Source organism: Myiozetetes cayanensis, unplaced genomic scaffold (genome assembly GCF_022539395.1).
Source record: "Myiozetetes cayanensis isolate MyiCay16 unplaced genomic scaffold, myiCay2020 scf5-8, whole genome shotgun sequence".
Taxonomy (NCBI): Eukaryota; Metazoa; Chordata; class Aves; order Passeriformes; family Tyrannidae; genus Myiozetetes; species Myiozetetes cayanensis.
In genome coordinates this window covers 109721698-109743208 of record NW_026087742.1, presented here as the reverse complement: position 1 = coordinate 109743208, position 21511 = coordinate 109721698, and the positions used below count along the sequence as shown (strand labels likewise).

General features: G+C 37.5%; 1 protein-coding gene across 1 annotated transcript in view; it reads right to left on the bottom strand.

Moving 5' to 3' along the window:
- USP9X (ubiquitin specific peptidase 9 X-linked) overlaps positions 1-21511 on the bottom strand; it is a 98165-nt gene that overhangs the window by 35098 nt on the left and 41556 nt on the right. Inside the window, 11 exon segments of the mRNA XM_050331434.1 lie at positions 221-351; positions 788-908; positions 1018-1167; positions 1377-1617; positions 3324-3535; positions 5831-5926; positions 7347-7689; positions 9253-9340; positions 13884-14017; positions 18961-19097; positions 19915-20121. Of these exon segments, the coding sequence (XP_050187391.1) occupies positions 221-351; positions 788-908; positions 1018-1167; positions 1377-1617; positions 3324-3535; positions 5831-5926; positions 7347-7689; positions 9253-9340; positions 13884-14017; positions 18961-19097; positions 19915-20121 (1860 nt within the window).

Sequence of the window (21511 nt, the reverse complement as noted above, 5' to 3'; positions counted from 1 at the left end):
AGCTTGGATATAGATACTGAACATGAGAATATATGTAGGAATACTACTTAAACAATGCTTTTGACAGCATTGGTCATACATGTTTATTCCAGTAAACTGGTAAGTACTTGTGATTGCTGATTTCAAACCAGAATTTCATCTTACACTTCCATAACATTACAGAGAAGACTGCCACAGAGACAGCTGAAGATTTTTAAAGAACAGGCAAAGCATCACAAACCTCTGTTAGGTACAGCACTTGTGAGGCAGAAGGACCAAAGAATAGCGAATCAAGGGATGGACTAAGGCTGCTTTCCCCAAGCTTTGCGTGATCTAAACAAATAGCTCTGAGCTTCTCAACTGTAGTGTTATCTGCAATAAAAACACAACTTGTGAGCATTTTGTAACAAAACTACTCCACAACAAGCCAGCAGTATTTACAAATATAAATCTGAAAAGTTCTAAGTGTATCAGAACAGTTGCAAAACGTTACAGACAAGATCAGTCCAAAGTCATCCTGTTAAAGCAGTGCTACAAAACAAGTTCAGAAAACAATATTTCTCCTCATTTTCACTGCACTGTGGCACTAAACCCCCATACCAACTGCAAACTATGCAACTTGATATAGCAGACAAGAAATAACTATTTGGGAACACATTCAGAGTCCTAATTAGGATTAGTCATGAATTACAATATCAATAAATTACCAGAAAGTAGAATATATTCCCCACCTTCATTTTTCTGTAACAGGTAAGAAATTATTAGAGAGGATATTACAAGAGAAAAAAAGGATAAAATTAAGTTTTACCTGGTGGCATGAGCTTCATTAGAACACGAGCTCCATCTCTAAGGGGTGGCATATTTAGGCTACTGCCCAGGTCTGCAACTTGCCAAAGAAAAGAGATGTATCGAGGATGCAGCGACATGATCTTAAAATAAGTGAATTAAAAAAAAAAACAAACACACATTAAAATTCCTATTGAAAGACAAAGTATAAGAAAAAATGCATTTAAACTGCTAATTGCAGAACCAGCTTACCACTCCAGGCAAACAGCTTTCAACCTCTGGATTTGGCCCATCGCTGTAGTGGTTGCCGTGGTTGCCCGGAGAACCAGTTGAAGAGTCAGAAGAACTATCTGGACTTGAGGGCATATTAGAATTTATCTGTGTGAGCTTAGCCGTAATTAGCTGAAAAACACAACCATAGTTTTAATACCATGCATAAATTAAGATTCTTTACTAAATAAGCACCTGATATCATGTTAATGGTATCATACAAGGAGGAAGAATGGAACTATTTCACAAGAATAAGTGATCCCGTGCACGGTACTTTTCAAGCATTTACAAAAGGGAAGCAACATCCGAACTGAGGTGAATCATCAGCCTGCAACACCCACCGTTTTGTCTTTGAGGTTCAGCTGCCCAATGAGTTTTCTGTCATCTGCAGGGTCCACCAGCTCCCCCCCAATGAACAGCTCCACTTTTGTGTGTGCACTGTTGGCTTTGATGCGGTTGAGGATGCAGCGCCGCACTTGGCCAATGGTGTCGTTTGTGTGGGACCAAATATCCAAATCTTCCACCTGCCGGCCTTGGTTGGGAAAACGAACCACCAGTGTGATGTGTTTACCACGGAAAGCTCTGCAAATAAACAAACCAGAAAAGGTTATTCTTGCCCTCACGAAACAGATTGTTTTCCCTGCTGTATTTTGTGTTGCAGGTATTTCAACATCAAATCTTTACGTATGATGATGTTCTCCAGCATGAGATTTTGTGAAAGCCCCAGCAACTATGCAAACAATACACACAGATCTTTCAAGAAGCCAAACTTGACACAAGTGCATTAATCATTTGGTCAAACTTACAGCCAGGTTGGGAACATCAACAGAAATTTTAGAATTCTCTTATAAAGTTTACATCTTTCCTCTGGCTTGTAACTTCCTGACCAAAATGTGCAAAGAAAGATCAATCAGGCTGGTAATGATGTTTTGCTCTTTTAGCAAAGCAACTCAGCTTTAAATACACCAAGATCAGAAAAAGCCTTCAGGTCATCAAGTCTTAATGACTTCTGTCAAAAGCTGTTACAAGTTTTACATTAGAATTTCAATTTTTAAAATCACAATTCCTTTTAAAAAAAAATTGAAAGGGATTAAAAAAAGGGAAGAAACAGTTTCACATTAGCAGTGATCCCACGTCCCATAATGGCAGGGAGCTCATTAGGAAAGATGTGCCCAGATAAACCCAACAACCTAATCCCATGCAACAAAAGGAAAAAACTCCTCAAAAGCTCCTTGCTAACAAGGCCTGTGACAGATTAGTCTAATCAAACAAGCAGCCCATATAAAAAAAGATGCACCCACAATGAACAAGAGAGCTTCGTTAGGACCAATCAATCAATCAATAAATACAATAAAAAAGCTGTAGGAACACTGCAAATTACTGACACACCATGAAGAAGCAGCAAAGGGCATTTAAAATAAGGGATGACAAACCCCTACCATGCCTAAAAATATTTTAGTGTTATCATAAATCCATAGAAATCGCAGTGTATTCCTGATGTACTTTTGAGGTTTTCTTCCCACAGAGAGCAACTATTAACAGTGGAACATTTAAACAGTTTTCTGTTCTGCTTTTCTCTATTCTCTCAGGAAATATTTTGTTTATGAACATCTACACAACACTGGGTTTAAGTGTTTCCTTTTTCCTTATACCAAAGACAAAGCTAAGGAAGAGAGAGCTAGGATTCAAGCTGAGTTTTCACTGAAGGACAAATAGAAGAAGAGTGAAGGTATACAGAAAATAAATATACTTCAAGGTACTGTTTTCTTCTTCCCCCTCTTATGAGGAACTTACACAGACTATTTCCCTTAGAAATAATCCCAAATTTAGGCTTGCAAAGTAAGATAAAGATCTCTGTAAACAACTCTGGAGGTGAAAATATACATTAACGTGGTTTTTTTGTAAAACAGGAATATGAAAAACAAAGCTTTGAGCATGCTAATGTAAAGAATGGTATTGCTTTTAAGTAATTATCTGAAAAAAAGAACTATATCCAAAACAATCAAGCCTCATGGTACAGCATGCTAGTTAAAGAACAAAACACCAGCACAACAGGTTTATCCTCAGGTCTGCTGTCCCTTTCATGTACACCTGTATTTGCCTGATCTTTCAGATTATTTTTTTTAAAAAACATAGTTTCATGTATTAACAAAGAAAATGGAATTCCGAAACTCTGTAAATACCATTCCCTGAACAGAAACCCCTTAAAATGCAAAAAATCACAAAGCTGTTTGTAATGTTTTAGTTTAACACAAATCAAAATCACAATACTGCTTTTCCACACATACCTTGACATAGGTAGAATAGTTCTCTCTTCATGGTAATCACTGTCACATTCATTTATATATTCTCTTAAAACAGTCAACACTCTCACCATCCGTATTGCTTCTTGTCTTGCACAATTTATACTGTCTTTATCTCCATCCAACACACATAAAGTATCATAGGAGGCTTTCAGACGATCGAAACAGGACTGAATGAAGTCTTCATGAATCACTACCTAATTGCATAAAGAAATCGGTGCAATTACAAGCAGCATTAAAAATCATCTTTTCAGAAGGATAATCCAATGGTAGAAGTAAAAAAAATCCCCCAGACCAAACCATTCAACCAAATCAACTCCCATTGATAAAATAGCTCTAATTTATTGGTGGCTACAAAAATCTTACATGTCCTCAGCAGCTGTAACTGTAGAGTGCAAACTTGTATGTAAATAGAGAAAGTCAAAGTCTGGACAGAGAACACTCAACTGGACTTCATCATTTTCTCAGACTGTTAATGAATCTCTGACAGTCTAGTACAGGTTAACTTACTTAACACTAGGAGTGAACACAGAACATTTGCAAACCCTCAGAACAACTACCCTGCCCCAGCCTCCACAACCACATAACCAAGTTCCAGATACACTCATTTCCTGCACAGTCTCAGGGAAGGATTTTCAGCTAGATTCAGCAGAGTGGCAGCTGTAGCAACTCCCTTCCTTCTGCCTGGTATCTAGCATTATATGTCTAACATCTAACATCCTTGCTCCTGACCTAGACTGACACATAACCCAGAGAATTGCTGTAGAACATCTGCAGTGTCTCCAGGTAAGTCTGCAACCAAAACATGAACAGTCACAGCTACTGCAGCAAACCACAGTCCAGCCTTAGGGGCAGCTCAGGAACAGAGGAGTTACCAGCACACTGAACACTTGTGTGCATGTTGAGTCAATCCAACACTTCTGGAAGTGTCAGATCTTCAGATATAACCACATGCAGATGCACAGATCGATGCACGCTCAGTAAGCCCAGATCTATTGCGAGAGAGAAGCCTCCAGCCATCTGCCACTGCAGTAAGATACAGCCTGAATGGCTGTAAATGCACCACCTGGAGCAGCTGTGCTGGACCTGGCAAACAAGCAGCTTTGAAGAATCTAAAAGTGTTTTTGAAGACAGGTATGAAAATTGAAGTCTTAAGAAATACAACCAGCAAGCTATCAATTAGAGATTGTCCAGAGGACAATATCCCTCCACCAAATCTGTGCAATCATTAAATCATTCAATGTTTGGATCAGAAGGGACCTCAAAGATCCTCTAGTTCCAATCCCCACGCCATAGGCACACTTTCTGCTACACAGGTTGCTCAAAGCTCCATCCAAACTGGCCCTGAACACTTCCAGTGATGGGGCAGCCACAGCTTCTCTGCACCTTCACCACCCTCACAGGGGAGAATTTCTTCCTAATATCCAATTTAACCCTACACTCTTTCCAGTTTAAAGCCATTATCCTTGCCCTATCACTACATGCCCTTGTCAGAAGTCCCTCTCCAGCTTTCCTGTAGCCCCCTTTAGGTACTGGAAGGCTGCTCTAAGATCTCCCCAGAGCCTTCTCTTCTCAAGGCTGAACAACCTCAGCTCTCTCAGTCTGTTCTCACAGAAGAGTAGCTCAGCCCTCTGATCATCTTCGTGGTCTTCTCTGAACTCACTTCCAACAGATCCATGCCCTTCTTATGTTGGAGACTCCAGAGCTGGATGCAGCACTGCAGGTGGGGTCTCATGAGAGCAGAGCAGAGGGGCAGAATCCCCTGTCAGCTCTGGATGCAGCCTAGGACACGTTTGGCTTTCTGGCCTGTGAGTGCACATCTTGTCCCCACCGTGCCCCCAGTCCTTCCCCTCAGGGCTGCTCTCAATCCACTCCCCTCCCAGCCTCTACTTGTGCCTGGCATTGCTCTGACCCACGTGCAGCACAGGACCTTTTGCTTGGCCTTGTTGAAATTCACAAGGTTTTCCCCTTCTTCTGACCTCACAGAAACTCATTATCTCTTCTCTGCCCACTGAAAAGCAGCTCCCAGCAAATATAATAATGCCTGATTTGCTAGAGCTCACCTTGACCATTATAGAGGGAAACTCTGTGACCCTTTGTAAGGGACGTGACAGAAAAAAGAGATTACATCAGCTTGTGACAACTCCACAGACCCAGCAGGGAACATGCTGGTATAAATAAGTGCCACAACTGGAAGTTCCACAAAAGGCCTTCCTAAGTATATGACATTAACTGTTTTCTGAGTAGAAAGATCAAACACAGCAGATGGACTTAATATGAAAAATTTATCAGACTTCAGTCTCCAAATATGAGAAAAAACTCTTTAATTCTGCATCTGACCAGAAATTGATGGCTGGACTCAGGAGTACACTCTGCAAAAAATGAAAGCTATTCTCTGTTTTCAAATCTTTCAACTGCAAAAATATCATCAAATTGAATTTTATTACTGTTTCTCTATCATATTTCAGTTCTCTTGTTGCTTTCTTTTTTACCTGATTAACTTGTAACCTTGGGCCAAGATTAGTATAGATCTCTTTCAGAAGGTCTATTGCTCTGTTGGCGATGTCGTCATTTCCCTGAATCACAACCTAGCATAATTTAAAAAAAAAAAACCAACAGAAAAAGCATTAGAAGTCTTAAAACTTGCTGGTATAAAATTTAAAAACGTAACTACTACATAAGAATCTTGACACAATCATATTTCTAATTATTTTATCAGATGAAAGTGACTAAAATGTTTAGATACAAAAAATAAACCCACTTACACTAAAGGTAATCACATAAAAATCATGGTGAGGAATTAACCAGTTTTAAAGGAGTTCAGACCAAAAAAAAAGCTGATGTTTTATAATCAGAGGTAGTGTTTATATATTCATCTTCACATAATATTCCAATATTCTCTAGTTTCAGAGAATAAGACACCATTTTTTCAGATGCTTGAACAGCCTGCATCACCAAAGAGAATTTTCAAGTATGTAAATGGCTGTGGGCAGCTGGAAGGGGAACAGGCAAATGAATTCTGCTTCTAATGTGATAATCTAAATAAGGTCTGAAAGCAGGTTTTACAGACAACCCCTGCAGGATACTGAGCTGAAGCTTAATGAGTTTGGTCATGCTGACCAGAGGAAGGTGATTCCCAACACTAAAACATGCTATCATTATGTGGGCACTCTGTTCACACACACTGTGTGAATTTATTTGTATACAAATTGTGATCTACTTTGGTTTTAACTATTATCACCAGGATTAAAATACCTCACCCTGCAAAAAACCACAACCAGAATTACTGCAGACAGCTGCTGTACATGTTTTACAAAAACACGGTCATGATAACCATGGCACATTGCACCACTGTGGGTTTTAATGCAGCTCTCGAGAACTAGAAACACTCTGAACAAATTACACAACAGATTAGATACTGATGTTTTTCACCAACAGATCTGGCAAGTTTCAGAAAGCAACGACCTTCCTATTGAAGAGGAAGATTTTGTATGTACAGAACAGGTGAATATACAGAATCTGTTTGATCCTAGATAACCACCAGGTTTAGGCAACAGGTTGTGGCTCTAAGAGAAAGAATCAGACCATTGGTCACACTTGGTCTAATGTGGAATCATCCCAGTTTACCACACCACAAGGAACAGAATGAAGTAGCTTATGAAGTGCACAAAACAAAGTTTAATTATAATGTGCACGTGAAAGAAAAGAGAAATCCACAGGTAAGTCACCTAGAATGATCCTTTCTTCTTCAACAGTATAGGTAAATTTTTAATTTCATGTGTACACATAACTGTATTTATGTTTAAAACAACTTTCTATCAAGCATCAGTCTGCAAAGTTACCAGCCGGTACACTTGCTGGGAAGACAGTGGAGCCAAAAGTCATGCATTTACTTTGAAAAAGTAGATTTTTGTAATTTCAATATGAAATCACACATTCCTAAAAATATTAAGAGACTGACAAAGACGAGGCAATTAAACTTTCAGATGTTTCCTCCAATTAACTCACCCTCCAAAGGTAGTCTAATCCTATTAATTCCAGATCATCCATCATATAGGCTCGTCTCTTTGCTACTAGCTTTCCTTCTCGACAGTTCACAGCTTTGAAGAAACGTTCAAAACATTTCATTCCATTTTCTGTTAATAGGGAAGGATCCAGCTGAAGCACATTATTTTCAAAGAAGTCCTTATTAATGTCAGGGTCTAAGTCTGGTTCATCCCCCATTAGTTTGGAATACCATTTAAAACAGGCTTCGCGATCACAAAGATAAACCGCATTTTCAGCTAAACACTTCCATATTTGCTTCGCCTGAGGGGCACAGAGCCACAGCTGACCATCCTTCAATAAAAATCTTGAGCAAAACAAAGAGACAATTAACAGCACTTCTAACACACAGCCAGGGTTACAATATATATATATATTATTCATTCATGTATCGTAAGTATAACCTTGAAAACTTTATTTACATCACCAATATATTTATTTTACATTATAATTAGCCCCATGATTTCTTAGGAAGTTTGAATGGATCAAGACCTTATATTCCAAATACAAAACAAATACAATTCAGTAAAAAAAGTCTTACAGAAAAATACCAAGCATTGTTTACATTTTATACACAAAGAAATGCACATCTCCTAATGTAAACTATTTGGTTTAAAAGTCACGTCACAAGGTAAGAGAGTAAATTAATTCTGCAATCATTCACAATGTTTTAACACTTGCTTTAGCAAAATTGCAAAAAAAAGTATCAACTCTACAGAATAAAGTCAATGAACTGGAAATTTTTCCTTTTATTTAACCAAGTTTTTCATTTGTGCTAAATTATTAAGAAACAATTGCTAAATGCTTCAGTTCTGAGAGCAAACACTAAGAGTGTTTCAGGAGGAACAAATGATGAAGTTCTTTAGAATAATTTTTCTGATCGAAAATCTTTTCTATGTAGAAGAAATCAGGGACTAAGTTATGGCACTGCTTTTCAGAAACTGCTACATATTCTACATTTGACAACCATTAGACTTCCTAAATTTGTGTACATTAACAAACAGTGAACTCAAATCTAAGGAAGTTATAATTTTTAACGTGCAGGAGTGATAAATTAAGCCTATGCATATGCTATTGTATAATTTCATTAAACATTTACACTCAGGATTAATTCATAACAATTCTTAGTACAATTTTAAAAAGTAAAAAAATCTCCCTTAGTAAACAAATAAAGAATACTTCAGAACTTGACAGTTCAAGTATTTTCACTTGTCTGAAAAAAGGTTAAAACCAACTAAGAAAAAGCTGGGACAAACTCAGCCTAAAAAGCATCAACATCCTGCAGCTCTATGGTGAGCAGAGATGCTTTGTGTTCTCCAACAGCACCTGGCCATAAGTCAGCCAAATAATTTTATTCCACTGTCTTTCCACGGCTCAGTTGCTGACAAAAGAACATCAGTGGCTGACAAAAGTATATGTCAGGTTATGACTGTGGATTTAAAGCTGGTGGGGTGCAAAAAATAAGGACACAGGGCCATATCCCTACTTGGAATGTTTTAAACTTTCACCTAAGTTACTGCAAGAGGTATGTAACTGCATCCACCTGCACACTGCATTCAAGTCACAAGGGTTCTGCACACAGACAGGAAAAAAACATCCACATCTTAGTGCAGAATGAGAGCCCTGGATTGCACAGATCCTAAGAAACTTTATTTGAATATTCCAACAGTAGCACAGAAGCCCTCTGGGGAAAAAAACCCCACCCAAACCAAAACAAAACCATTCAGTGTATTTTTGCATCTGAGTTTTGAAAGAAGTTAACACAACAACCTAAAGCTGTAGAAGAAAAAGAAATGCCAAGGGCTTCTTTTTCTTTAAAGTGCTCAAAGTATTCTTACAGCAGTGAAACAAATATTCAGTTAAAACTTACCGTAAGAAGTTCAGTCGCTCCTGCACTTCCTGCACGTGACTGTACCTGCTTCCTGGTCTCACAGTTTGAGGATCGTATTCCCCGTGCTCTGCACACAAAAGACAAGACATTCAGAAAAGTCTTGCTGACCCCACAAGACAGGATGTCTTTCAAGACTTGTTATTCTGAATGTAATCAAAACCACTCAAAACCCAGCAAATTTCCAGTAAGGTGCATGAAAAGACTTTTCACCAAGCTACTACCTGTTAGTATTTCATCCTAGATTAAAATGGGTGTAGGCAAAACCCACCATGGTTTATAATCAAATCAACAATTAGGTGCAGATACATGTGCTCATTGCTCAGTATAATGAAAGCACTACAGAAAAATTAGGAACCTGCATTCTTCTCCTTCCAATCAATTTTTCCTCATTTTGGGTGGTCAGTTTGAAGCCAGAAGTCAGTTAAAAATTAAAGTATAACAAGTATATAATTCAGATTATCCAGTGGGGTTTTTTTCTGAGGAAGTAGAGCATCTTTCCCAAAATTTAAATTTTCCATTTTGAGATTTTTTCCTCTCCAAAGGAGCTAATTTCTCCATTTCTTTAATACCTTTATAGGTAGCAACGTACACATCACTCAGAGGAGGAAAGTAAGACAACTTTATCTCCTGCAAGTCCCCAAATACAAACCCCAAATGCCTGGAATACTGATAAGCTTGACCCAGAAGCAGTAATTTTAAAGTAAGGCAAGAAGTTGAACTTTTACCTGCATTTTATCAAATCTTAGCATAATATTTTGCTTAGCAAACAGCTGCTTGCTTCACAGGTGGTGGGGTGGTTTTGTTGGGTGTTTGGTTGCTTGTCTGGGTTTTATTCATTAAAGAGATACAATCTAGATCTCTACACACACACTACTTTCATCTGTACTAACAGTATTTCATCATGACACACGTTCATTATGACAGCTCCCTTATAAACTAATTAATGCTGTATTTCTTATTTGCAAAGGTGCACAGGTTGCCTTTAGCTAAGATGACCCAGCCATGACAGGTTGTACCATGACAACATCAAGACTAACACTAGAATTTATCTTCAGAGCTGAAAATCAGTATCTCCTATTGTATCAGGGAGGAGGAAAAAAAAAACAACCAAACCAAACCAGTCTAACAGCTGAAGTGCATCAGTGTTTCAAAATTAAAGAAAAATAATTGTCATATTGGTCTCTGTATCCAAGTGCAAAAGGCACATTATCTTAAAAATAAAAGGGGAAACACAAGACTAGTAGTTAACTGATGTCTGCAAAACTGGAGATACTATGTTCACTGGAAATCCTTCAAAAATTTAAATTATAATCCTAATTAAGTAATCATAAATGGGCAATTATCAAAAGAAGAAATGTGCAAAAAAAAAATCTGAAGAAAGAATATAAAGGTAGCCAAACAAAAATTATTTCAGTATTACAAACAGAAAACTGGTAAAATACGCTGTGGCTCCACAATAAGAAACGAGTAGGGTAGATAAGAATATTGCAGAGAAATTAAAACTAATTACTTGAAGTGTTGGGGGTTCTGGGTGATTTTTTTGTTTGATTTTGTTTTGTTGAAGGCAGGTGGTGGTGGTCATTTGTTTTCACTATGGGGACTATCAGGGATTTTTTTTCCTGACTGGAGTTTAATTCACAGACACAACAACATCAACACTGGCAGTGACAGAAGAACTCAAACATTCAAACCCAGCCAGTTGCCCAAAGGCAGCGTGGATGCACTTCAGAATTCTGAAATACTCTGAACTAAAAAAAAAATCTGTCTCCCTAAATATTCTCTACATCACATTCTTTCTACATCTGCCAGATTTATTTTCTAATCTGTGCATCCCACAGCAAGTCCAAGTGTGATCTCCTTAAAAATTCTTTTCACATACTGAGGCAGAAGAATGAAGAGAGAAACCGGTGATCAAAAAACAACTGGTTGAAAATTTCAGTCTAATTAGTGATAAACACACATGGAAGATCATATGGCACAATTTCTACAAATAATTACATTTCATTAACACTTTGGATTTTTTTATTACTTCAAAAAACAGACATAAAGGAAAACTAACTAGCAATCTTCTAAAATTTTCAAAAGGTCTTTGATAAATCATTGAAAAGATGAAACTGTGACCTCCAGGACTACAAAATGCAATAGCAGTTGTCTCATCTAATGGAGGACTTTGCAGAGTTGGAGGAAAGGGTGAGTTCAGTAGAAGCGAAAATCATGGAAAAAATTCAGAAACGTAGATTAGGCTTCTCTTTAACTTTACAAAGACAAACACATAAAAGGGAATATCTCAGAAAATCCTATGCATTGGTGAATAACAGGAGAATAGGAACACTGCTCTCAATCACAGAACACAACTATAGAAGCCTTCAAGGAAAACAAGAATATGGCAAATTCAAAATTAATTTTAAAATATCCCAAATTACACAATAATTGCAGTGCTAACTGCCAAAGAGATCTGTTGACAACTGGATTTTTTATTTCTATGGCATTTGTTTGACCTGTGCTGTCTGGATGTTTGCCTTGAATGTTTTCCCTCTGTCTCATTCACCTTCTCCAGCCAAGCTTAATTCTACAGCTCCCAGTTCTTTCTGTCCTCACATGCATAATCTTCTTTTTTCTCCTTTCATTTATTCCCTTTCATTTATGTGCCCCCCTGGCATATTTCCTCCTCCTCCACTAAGGCATGGAAGACAAACTTCTTGTGCTCTATATTCTGCTCTGTTTAGTATATAAAGCTGAAAATTAAAAGTTTTTTGCACAGGAACTGTCTTACAGGTTTAGTACAGTATCTGAACATTAGGAGACATTTTCTGGTTGGCCTCAATAATGTAATAAAGCATCTAACAAAAAAAATCCACACTATTATTCATATGTTTTTGTTCTTTGATGCAAATGAGAAGTTCTGCAACAGCTTTGTCCCAGGAAAGCACAATTTAATTGCTTTGTAATTAGATTAAATTTAAACCCTTTACACACATGTAATTCCTATCACACTGAAGATGTTCATATTCCTACTGAACTGAGTCACTACAGTTGGGGAGGGGCAGGACACTGGGATGTGACTGAAATTAATGAAAAATAGTTCACACACCAAAGTGTGTGTAGGCTGTTTTTGGACAAAGCCAGCACTGCTTTATTACAGCTGTTGATGATGTTTCCTTCCTAACCCTGAGGCCAAACCCCAGATTTCACAGCTGGTCAAAGCCCAAGAGAGAGAAGAACAAAATCACAAACTATAAGATATCAATATAGTTAAAATGTGAAGTTCATTGCAAATAAAATGGCATTTTTACATCCCATTAGCAAAGTTAAAGAGCACTCCAACAGCTTACAGGAGTTACATGACTAACACTTGTTCTATTCCACCTTCCTGTGAAGACTAAGGCTAAAACAGTATGGTTTGAGAACAGACCAAATAATTCAATATTATTTTAACACTGATTAGTGCAATGCTATCATTAATTAAGGAACTTAAATTAGGGCAATACTCCCATGTATTCCTGAACAGAGAAATGTATTTGCAGTGTGCAGATTTAACTAAATGTCATTCTCACTGACCTATACCTGGTAGAAGTGACCATCTTCACAGAGCACCACTATTCACACATGTCCTCAAGGACATATTTTGGGGGTATCTTTTCTATAAAATATACATATTTAGTACTCCAAAATTAAATGAAATGCAAAATTAAAGGTGTCTAGGCAATCTTCCCTAGTGGTGTAAGACACAAACGTTAGAATATGCAAACAGCCTGTCCTCTCTGGACAGTCTGCACTGAGTAACATCCTGTGTCGGACCTGAGGTGCAGCTGAAATGCTGGCAGGGTGTTGTGATGCCAGGGCAGAACAGTCCCTGGTTCCAGTCAGTAAAGTCAGTAGTAGGGAAGGAGAGGTGTAAATCTCCCCCTTTCACTTCTGTTGGTTTAATTTTATCTTAAAATACTGTGGTCCAGTGTAACAAGGAGTTTCCTAGTCCACCATTATCCTTCACTTTCATGTTTCTATCTCAGTAGCTAAAAGTTAAACCAGAGTATGAGGGTAATTCATCAGCAAAGGGTTGAGTTTAGCCTAAAATATATAAATACTAACACAATGTGCTGCCAAAGTGCTGCCAGTAACAACTGCAGTGAGAAAGCAACTGAACAGATACAGGAGTTACCTGGTAAAAACAAACAGTATCCCTGTGGTTTAAAGTCCTTGTCCCTGACAAATTCCAAATACTGGCTTCAAAAGGAGGTGACCAAAAAAGCTTCTCAAAGGAGCCTTCAAAAATTCAAAACTAGAAGGTTTACTACTAGGATTTTCCATAAAAATAACTACCCTACCTAAGCAGGGCAAGATGATGTTTATCAATCCACAGATAAATGAGAGCTGCCACTTTCTCATGTTCTGCTATAAAACACACATTTTCACTTATAAAAAAGAAAAAATAATAGCATTTTAAGCTTTTCTTACGCAATCAGACACCACAAAAGCTTTCAACCCCACAGATACCTGAAAATTAAACAACTAAACGTGACAGTTATTTTATTATGGGAATTTGCTTTTAACTCCATTTGCAGCTGGAGTTTTCATACACTCTATGAGGCAAATTTTTTGTTAAAGCTTACCTTTAGCATACTGCCTCATGCTTTCCATGTAGGCAGAGAGGTTTTCTGCAACCAGTGTCACTAGGGCGTGATTGTGCTGAAGTTGATTGATTAAGTCATGTCGGTAAAACACGTGGGGACTTCGCTGAGTTTGACTGAAAATAAAACACAAATGTTAAAGGAAAAGCAGAGAAGTCTTGCACCTAACAATTCAGAAATCAATTTAAGCAAATAATCTTTGATTCAAGTTAATAAAGGGTCTTGAATAGAAATCATATTAAGTTTCTGACAATACTTTTCCTTTTTTTCTTCTGGTGTACCAACAGTTCTTACCAGTTACTAAACCAGAGAATTTGTGAGTTACAGTATGTATGAAAAATATCAAAGCAATCTGAGCACCTCAGTGTGCTGGAGGGAGAATATCTGCAGCAAGACAGACTAGAAATACCTGCCCACAAAGTGCACAGTAATGACAGAGACCCTCAGCTGTAGTGTAACTACAACTCACATAACCCAGTTTCTTCCTCAGCCATCTGATATTTTCTCCATTTAATATTAAAACACTAAGTACAACTCAAGATCATTGTGAAAGAACACTTGTAAATAATCACAACAGTTACTTCAAGTTAAAAAACCTATAAACAGTATTGATTTTTTCCTAACAATATCTATCTGAGGAAAATGTTGGTACAAACAAAAAGCAGATACACAGAGCATAGAGCCAAAAAAAAAAAAAAATCCAGAAAAGTTAAAGAAAAGAAATATCCCAAATAAATAAATAGATTATAAGTTCAAGACCTGGCAAAAAATGCTGCTCTTAAACAACACTAGGCATATTTAGATTACAAAAGTAAACTACAGATGAAAATACAGAGCTTGGGTCCAAGACCCACATGCCATGAACACTGTCAAATTCTAGAACCTGGGGACTCATCACCTCTGCAGACCACTCTCAAAATGTCTCAATTGCTGCAGATCAGAGCACTGATCTAGACTGCATAAACAAGGCAAACTAGTGCTGCTCTTCCATGGTAAAGAGAAAAAAAGAAAACAAGTGGGTGTCAGGGGGAAGAGTGACATTCCTCATCAGCACTCAGCTGATCCCATAGCCTGCCCCGAGGAAAGAAAAATGTTATTTCAGAATTGTTCTCCTTCCCTTCAACACGTCAAAAAGCAGACTCTAGAATTACCTGAATGGATTGCAGGAATTCTCAGCCTTCCTAAGAAACAGGATCTCCACACTACACAACCTACAGCACTCTACAGTATCCCCACCCCTTTAGAGAACAGTGGGGAAGGCAAGAAATCCCAGTTGCAGCATCAGCTGACAGTGATCTTGCAGCTGATAACCACGGTTCACTGTAGATGTGACAGCAACAGAGAAACTGATTCACTCAACCAAAGATCACTGCTAGTCTGGGTTTAAAAGACAGAAGCCATCAACACCCTGCCAAAATAATTTTGTCATCTGCAACCAACATGATTTGCCCTCCTAAGCACTGTGGTCTTCAGAAGATTAAATTTCATAATATGCAGAATTTTCTAAAATGGTCTAAAAGGGGCACATAAAACACAAATTGTGTTAAAAAAACCCAACAAACCAGAGACTGAGACCTCTGTCAGAGAGAAAACAAAACGGATGGAAGTATCAAAAAAACCCATAATATATAGAACTTCATATCCTCAGAACATTCTTTGTCTTCACTTTAAGGAACTTTCCAATTATGCTTCATTCCATCTCCACCAACCCTCCTTACTCAGAATAAATCAGCAGTAAACCCAGGAAAAGGCTGGATGTCTCTATTTTAGTGACTACCCAAGATGTTACCTCCAGACAGAGAGCTGCATTCACAAAGGGTAACAGCAAATAAGAACAGTGATTATTTGGGAAATGACATCATGAAACAACTGAAGGAACAAACAGAAGCAAGATGGGATGTTTTGCAGAATCAAGATATTGGAGTGTGTATTTATACTCATAATATTAAGCATTTGTATCAATCTCATAAGTATAGCAATATGAAAGCTTTGTCAGTAGAACTACAATGTACTGTGTTAGATAATATTTACTTCTTTCTGAGCTGTTATTTTGTTCATCTGTTAGGATGAAGTCAAAGGCAAAATTATTGTCCTTAGGCACAGGAAAAAAAGCTGATTTGACAAGCTCTTTTAGCATGCTTGCTAGTATTTAAGCAAATTCCACATGCAACAAAATTCTTCCTTAAGCATCTAAGGTTAGACTGTATTATGATGTTGCCATTAGAACACGTTCATTTAACTTGTAACACTATTACACATTAGTTACTACACACTCATTAATGTGTAACAACTGAGGAGCATGAAAAACTAAGGCTAGAGCAAAATTCAGCCTTTCATTGTGTTTCTACTAAAAGAATACCCAAAGCCAATATGTAAAAAGAAAAAAACTGCATTTTGAAATGGATGATGAAGTATTTTGGCAATATGACAAAGGGCATTTCACAGCCAGAATGTTTATTTGCTAGAAAAATACTGGCAAATTGACAACGGCAAAATTCCAAACAATTTAATTTAAATGGATTAAAAAAACCTATTTATCTGTACATATAACTTGCCCAACATAATACTGGTCATATAAAACACAGCTTTTGAAGATGAGAGTTGTTGTGCTAAATTAACAAATGCCATGGACCATTAAAAATCCGAACAGCAGGGACCAAACCCAGCAAATTCTACTATTTAGGCTAAAAAGTGACTTGAAGCATCATTGTTGCCCTAAAGCACTACCAAAACCCCTGAACTCTCAATGCTCAGTTAATTCTTCTGGGCAAATAATTTAGGAGATGGACCTTCTACTGCTCAGGTAGATTAGGTCAAACTTAAGCGCTTGACATTGGTCTATGGGAGGCTCTACCTCCATCAGCCAACACAGAGAAAATTAAGATGATTCATTATCTGTACCGTAAAGGTCAGCATGTTGAGTAACAGACTCTTTCTTAGTATTAAAAAGCGTCCTTGCACCTGTAGGAGTCCTTGCATTTACATAACCAGAATGACAACAGAAAATAATTCTTAAGCTGGACTTCCCAAAACATGGAGTGTTTCTCTGTGGTCAGGGAGCTAAATTTTGCCAAAGCAATTGTATAACCAATTCATCACTTTGTTCAACTGCATGAATAACTAGCAACAATTAAAACCTCCCTCTCAAAAGAATTTCTACAGTGCCAATGGCATAAGACAATTTATACTTAGTTTTTGCCAAGAATCAGCAGCCTTTGCTGTTCTGGATTCAACTTTTCATTGCCACTGCCAATCAACTGGACCACCCCAAAAGAGCAGCACAAACAATAAGGGACTAGTGTTGCACACAGCAAGCTCTCAGACGTGTTTTTCAGACACAAACACCTGTTTTGACCTGTTTTCGATCCAAATGCTGGAAGGATGTTAGACAGTAAAGTTTTAACTCAGATAAGGTAAGGTGATAAAAGAGGTATGGGATGCATGGATTACCATTTCCAAACCCTATCAACAGTTATCAGAAAACAAAGAGGACCGGAAAGTCAGTGATTATTTCCAAATGATGTTTTCACTCAGTAGATTTCCCAGCCACTTGGGCAGTAATAATACTTGACTAAAAAAACTCCCTCAACAGCATCTTGCAAGCAAAGGATTCTCCACAGGAAGAGGTCTTTGTAAGGCCCTTGATAAAAACTTTCAATCAAAGTTTACTTTCCTGCCATATTTGTTTTCAAATCCTGCATAAATATGAGGTGTTATTACACACTGCAGTGCAGACTGCCTGCAACTCTGAGGATGAGATGGTCTGATAAACAAAGAGGAGAGACACTCAAGCCATCTAACTGTACACAGACCATATAGGAAACCTGAACTTCTACAATCAAAAGAAGTTTGGTTCCTCTCAAGATTACTTCAGAGCAGAAACCTAAATCAGTGCCTTGAATGAGCTCTGCTTCAATAATTACTTAAAGCAAAGCATCTTTGTTAAGTCACTGTGTTAAAAGCATTCAAATTGAACAACTACTCTGAATAATCAGGCAGCTTGATTTGCCTGGATCTTACAGCATGAAAAAGGTTAAGGACTCCAAGACACAGAAAACACTTTTCTGACCCTGTTGGATAAACCTCAAGCAATCATTAATGTGAAACTGTAAAGGATTAAAATGTTATGAAAAATTGAGAAATACGTTGCAAACTAAATGAATAAAGAAAACTCTTAAAAGTCAGGAATGCAGTATAATCACAGCTCCTGAATATGGTATCAGGAAGAAGATAGTGTTGTGCAAACTGGGGCTCGTTTTCCTTACCTTCCCCTGACTTGATCTTTGTTGTAAACTGCCTGTAACAGCAACACTGATTTGAACAGTTTATCTGCTCACAAGAATTAAAACAAAGCAACTGTGCAACACTGATAAGCAAACAGTATTTTTCAGGAGTCTGTAAAAATTCTGATATGGGTACAAATACTGCTAGGGGTACAGAAACTCAGCTATTTCTGCAGTGAGAAGGCATTTAAAATAACCAAAATAAGCAAAGTCCAAGCAGACAACTGCTTTTCATTTTTATTTCCTTTTAGAGATGAACATCCAATGAACCCACCCCAAAAGAAGCAAACCCCCTCCCCCCAGTAAAACAACTCTCTTCAGGAAAGAAAATCAGTAGAGTATTTCTCCCAGACCAAAAAGTCAGCTTTGATTTCAAGTATATGAACTACATGGGCTGCATGAATTTGTCACCAAAGAACAGGGATGTGTGTGCATACAACCATATAGAACTGTAAAATATACTTACACTTAGCAAGCTAATTCCATTGTTAGGCAGGGAAGTCCATGAATAACAGAAAAACAAGCTCAGATTTTCCACTAGACTATTATTATAAAAATTAATAAAAGCATGTTTGAGGAAGTAGTTAATGGTCTCTTATTGAACTTAGGTGCCTGAATTTTTAGAGACTATTTATACACCCTAAAACAAACTCAAGAACATCTTCCAACACAGGTTATGGTTTTAACTAAGCTTTCCCGACCTTTTAGTTAGATTTGCCTCATTCCAACCCATCCACCTTTTAGCAGAGGAAACTTGATTTGCATTCAATTCTTACCTCAAGTTCTGTGGTGCTTCACCAAACAAACTGCAAATTTCTCTAATTTGTTTCAGTGCAGGAATGACCCATTTATCGTTTGTGCGAAGTTCTTCTATAAAACGATCTATCCACTGGATCTTTTGTGTATCTCGATCCTTAAAGAACAGCAGTTCTCAATCAAAATCAAGTGTACTGCAGAACTGTAATTCCCTCAGTTTCCAAGACAGAACACACATAACAAAGCCAAACAAATACCAGATCACCTGAGTTCTGAAGTATAAGGACAGTAGCTGAGCAGCACGACACGCTGGCAGAAGTCACCAGTGTGTTACAAACTCCGGGCCTTCAAGCACTCAGTACTTATTTAAGAAGTGCTTAAATAATTTGCTCTCTCTTAAAGCTTTCATTTATTTCTACTCACTGTTATAAAATATCAAAAAACAATGAGAAACTGTTTCTTAAGTTAACATGACAGATAATGGATGAATTTCAGACCGTAATGAATCACTGCTCTGGCAGACTTCCTTTGAAGTTTGGGTGGGGAAGGAATGTGTTGTAGTAGTTTGGAAAGAGACTTGCTAGGTCCTTTCTAATATTATATAAGACACATAAGGACTTACTGGGAAAAAAACGAAAACACCAAAACAAATCAGTATTATTGAGTCTGGGAAAAAGCAACGACAGGAGTGAGGTTGCTTTTCCTTTCCTCCCTATTTACTTTGGCAGGGTCCATTTCCAATGCTTCCAGTGTGCTCATTAGCTATTGCAACTGATGAATTTCACTCCCTTCAGTTAAAGCACAAACCGTGGTAAGTAAAATATGTCCAATAACATTTTAGAAGTACCAGGATGTTGGTACAGTAACACAAATCTATGATAGGGAACTCTTTTGTTAAATTACCAAATCCCTTCAATTTTTCATGGGGAACAGAAGGAAACTCAGTGACTTCTTTCACAGCACAGTTCACTCACCTGTGAACAGCTGTAATCTAAGATTTTAATATGGGCACTAAGAGCCTGGTCCATGATATCAACTGGTACATCATCACTGTGAGCCAAATTCCACAACAGGTTCAGCACTTTGTGTGCCATCACACCATCCTTGTCATCCTCTGCAAGGCGGCGAATTAACTCAAGCAGTTTCTCACGCTGTTTCTTGCTTGCATTCGTCCAACTTGCCTAATATTTAAAAAAATATTACAAAAACCAGTCCTTTTTAAAAAATTCCACACATAACCCGCACTGTTAACAAATGATGCAACAATAAAGTGATGCAACTGCAGGAAGAACTTTCATATTCATTTCTTTCATGAAAAAATAAAGAGCACATTGGAGCTCTTAGTACATAAGCCAGACACAACTGAACAGCTCTTCTAATGTTTACAACTAAAGTGTATTCAAACTTGAGGCTTAAAAAAAGGCAGCTCTTTGTTTAAAGATCATAGATGTGCATGTAAAAGTTAACATTACCACTGACAAGTTCACCAACAGTCAGAGTGGACTCAGCCGCTTCTTACAAATGCTTTCACAGAACTCCTGTGCTTATTCTTCAAAGACTTCTTAAATAACTTATAATTACTATGTCAGTAAAATTATAATATCACTTGTGCCTCTGAATCTGATTGGAACCAATGTCCTCTGCATTGAGTTACCCTTTTTCTGAGAAAGTTTTCAATATAATATCACTTTATATCCATCTCTCAAGGTCAGAACAATTGACACACAGAATTTCTGAGCACTGAGTTCAGCATCTGAACTACAGAACATTAGACCCATATTCACTAAACTACAGAACCCCATTAATGAGAGCACAAATTGCACATAAGCCAAAATATGCCTATAATACATTTATCTAAAAACAGAAAACAGAGACTACAAAGCTCATCATGTCCTAAAAGTGAAAGCAGATCATGTTCTAAAAGTGAAACAATTAAACGAGCCAGAGAGCACCACTACTGGAAGCTGTAAATGTTAAATGTTATACACAAAAAGCCTGTGAGTAACTAAACTTTCAGAAACAAGTGGTTTTGTGATTTCAATCAAATCATTACATGTTTATAAACATTCAACTTTATCTTCCTGGAGCTGTTTCATTCTGTATGTGTGCTAAACAGAGAAGAATCATTACATGATAAAGAGGAAGTTGGGGCAGCAGGAACGGAAGTCCTTGATCTCCTCCACTTAGAGATCAAAAGCAGCACTGCCTGGTAAACCTGACAAAACCTACTCTAATGCCAGGAGAATAAAAACATCACTCACTAAATCACCAACATTTATTAATCTGGAACAAATGTAAAAAGGTATTTAGGATAAATAACTTATTTTATTTGGAAAATTCTATATTCCTAGGATTGCTTAAGGTAACTTTATTACTACTGGTTTCAACAGATGTGCATGACCCCAAAGTGTTCAAACCAGAAAACAAAACTGGCTACTAAACAAGCATCACTAGCCTTTGTTTAGACAGGAAGTAAACAGAAAATCTCACAGGAAGTGCTCATTAAAGAACAGCATTTCTAGAACTGAATATTAGAGACTGTTGCTACAGATGAAGAAGCCTTTTAACAAA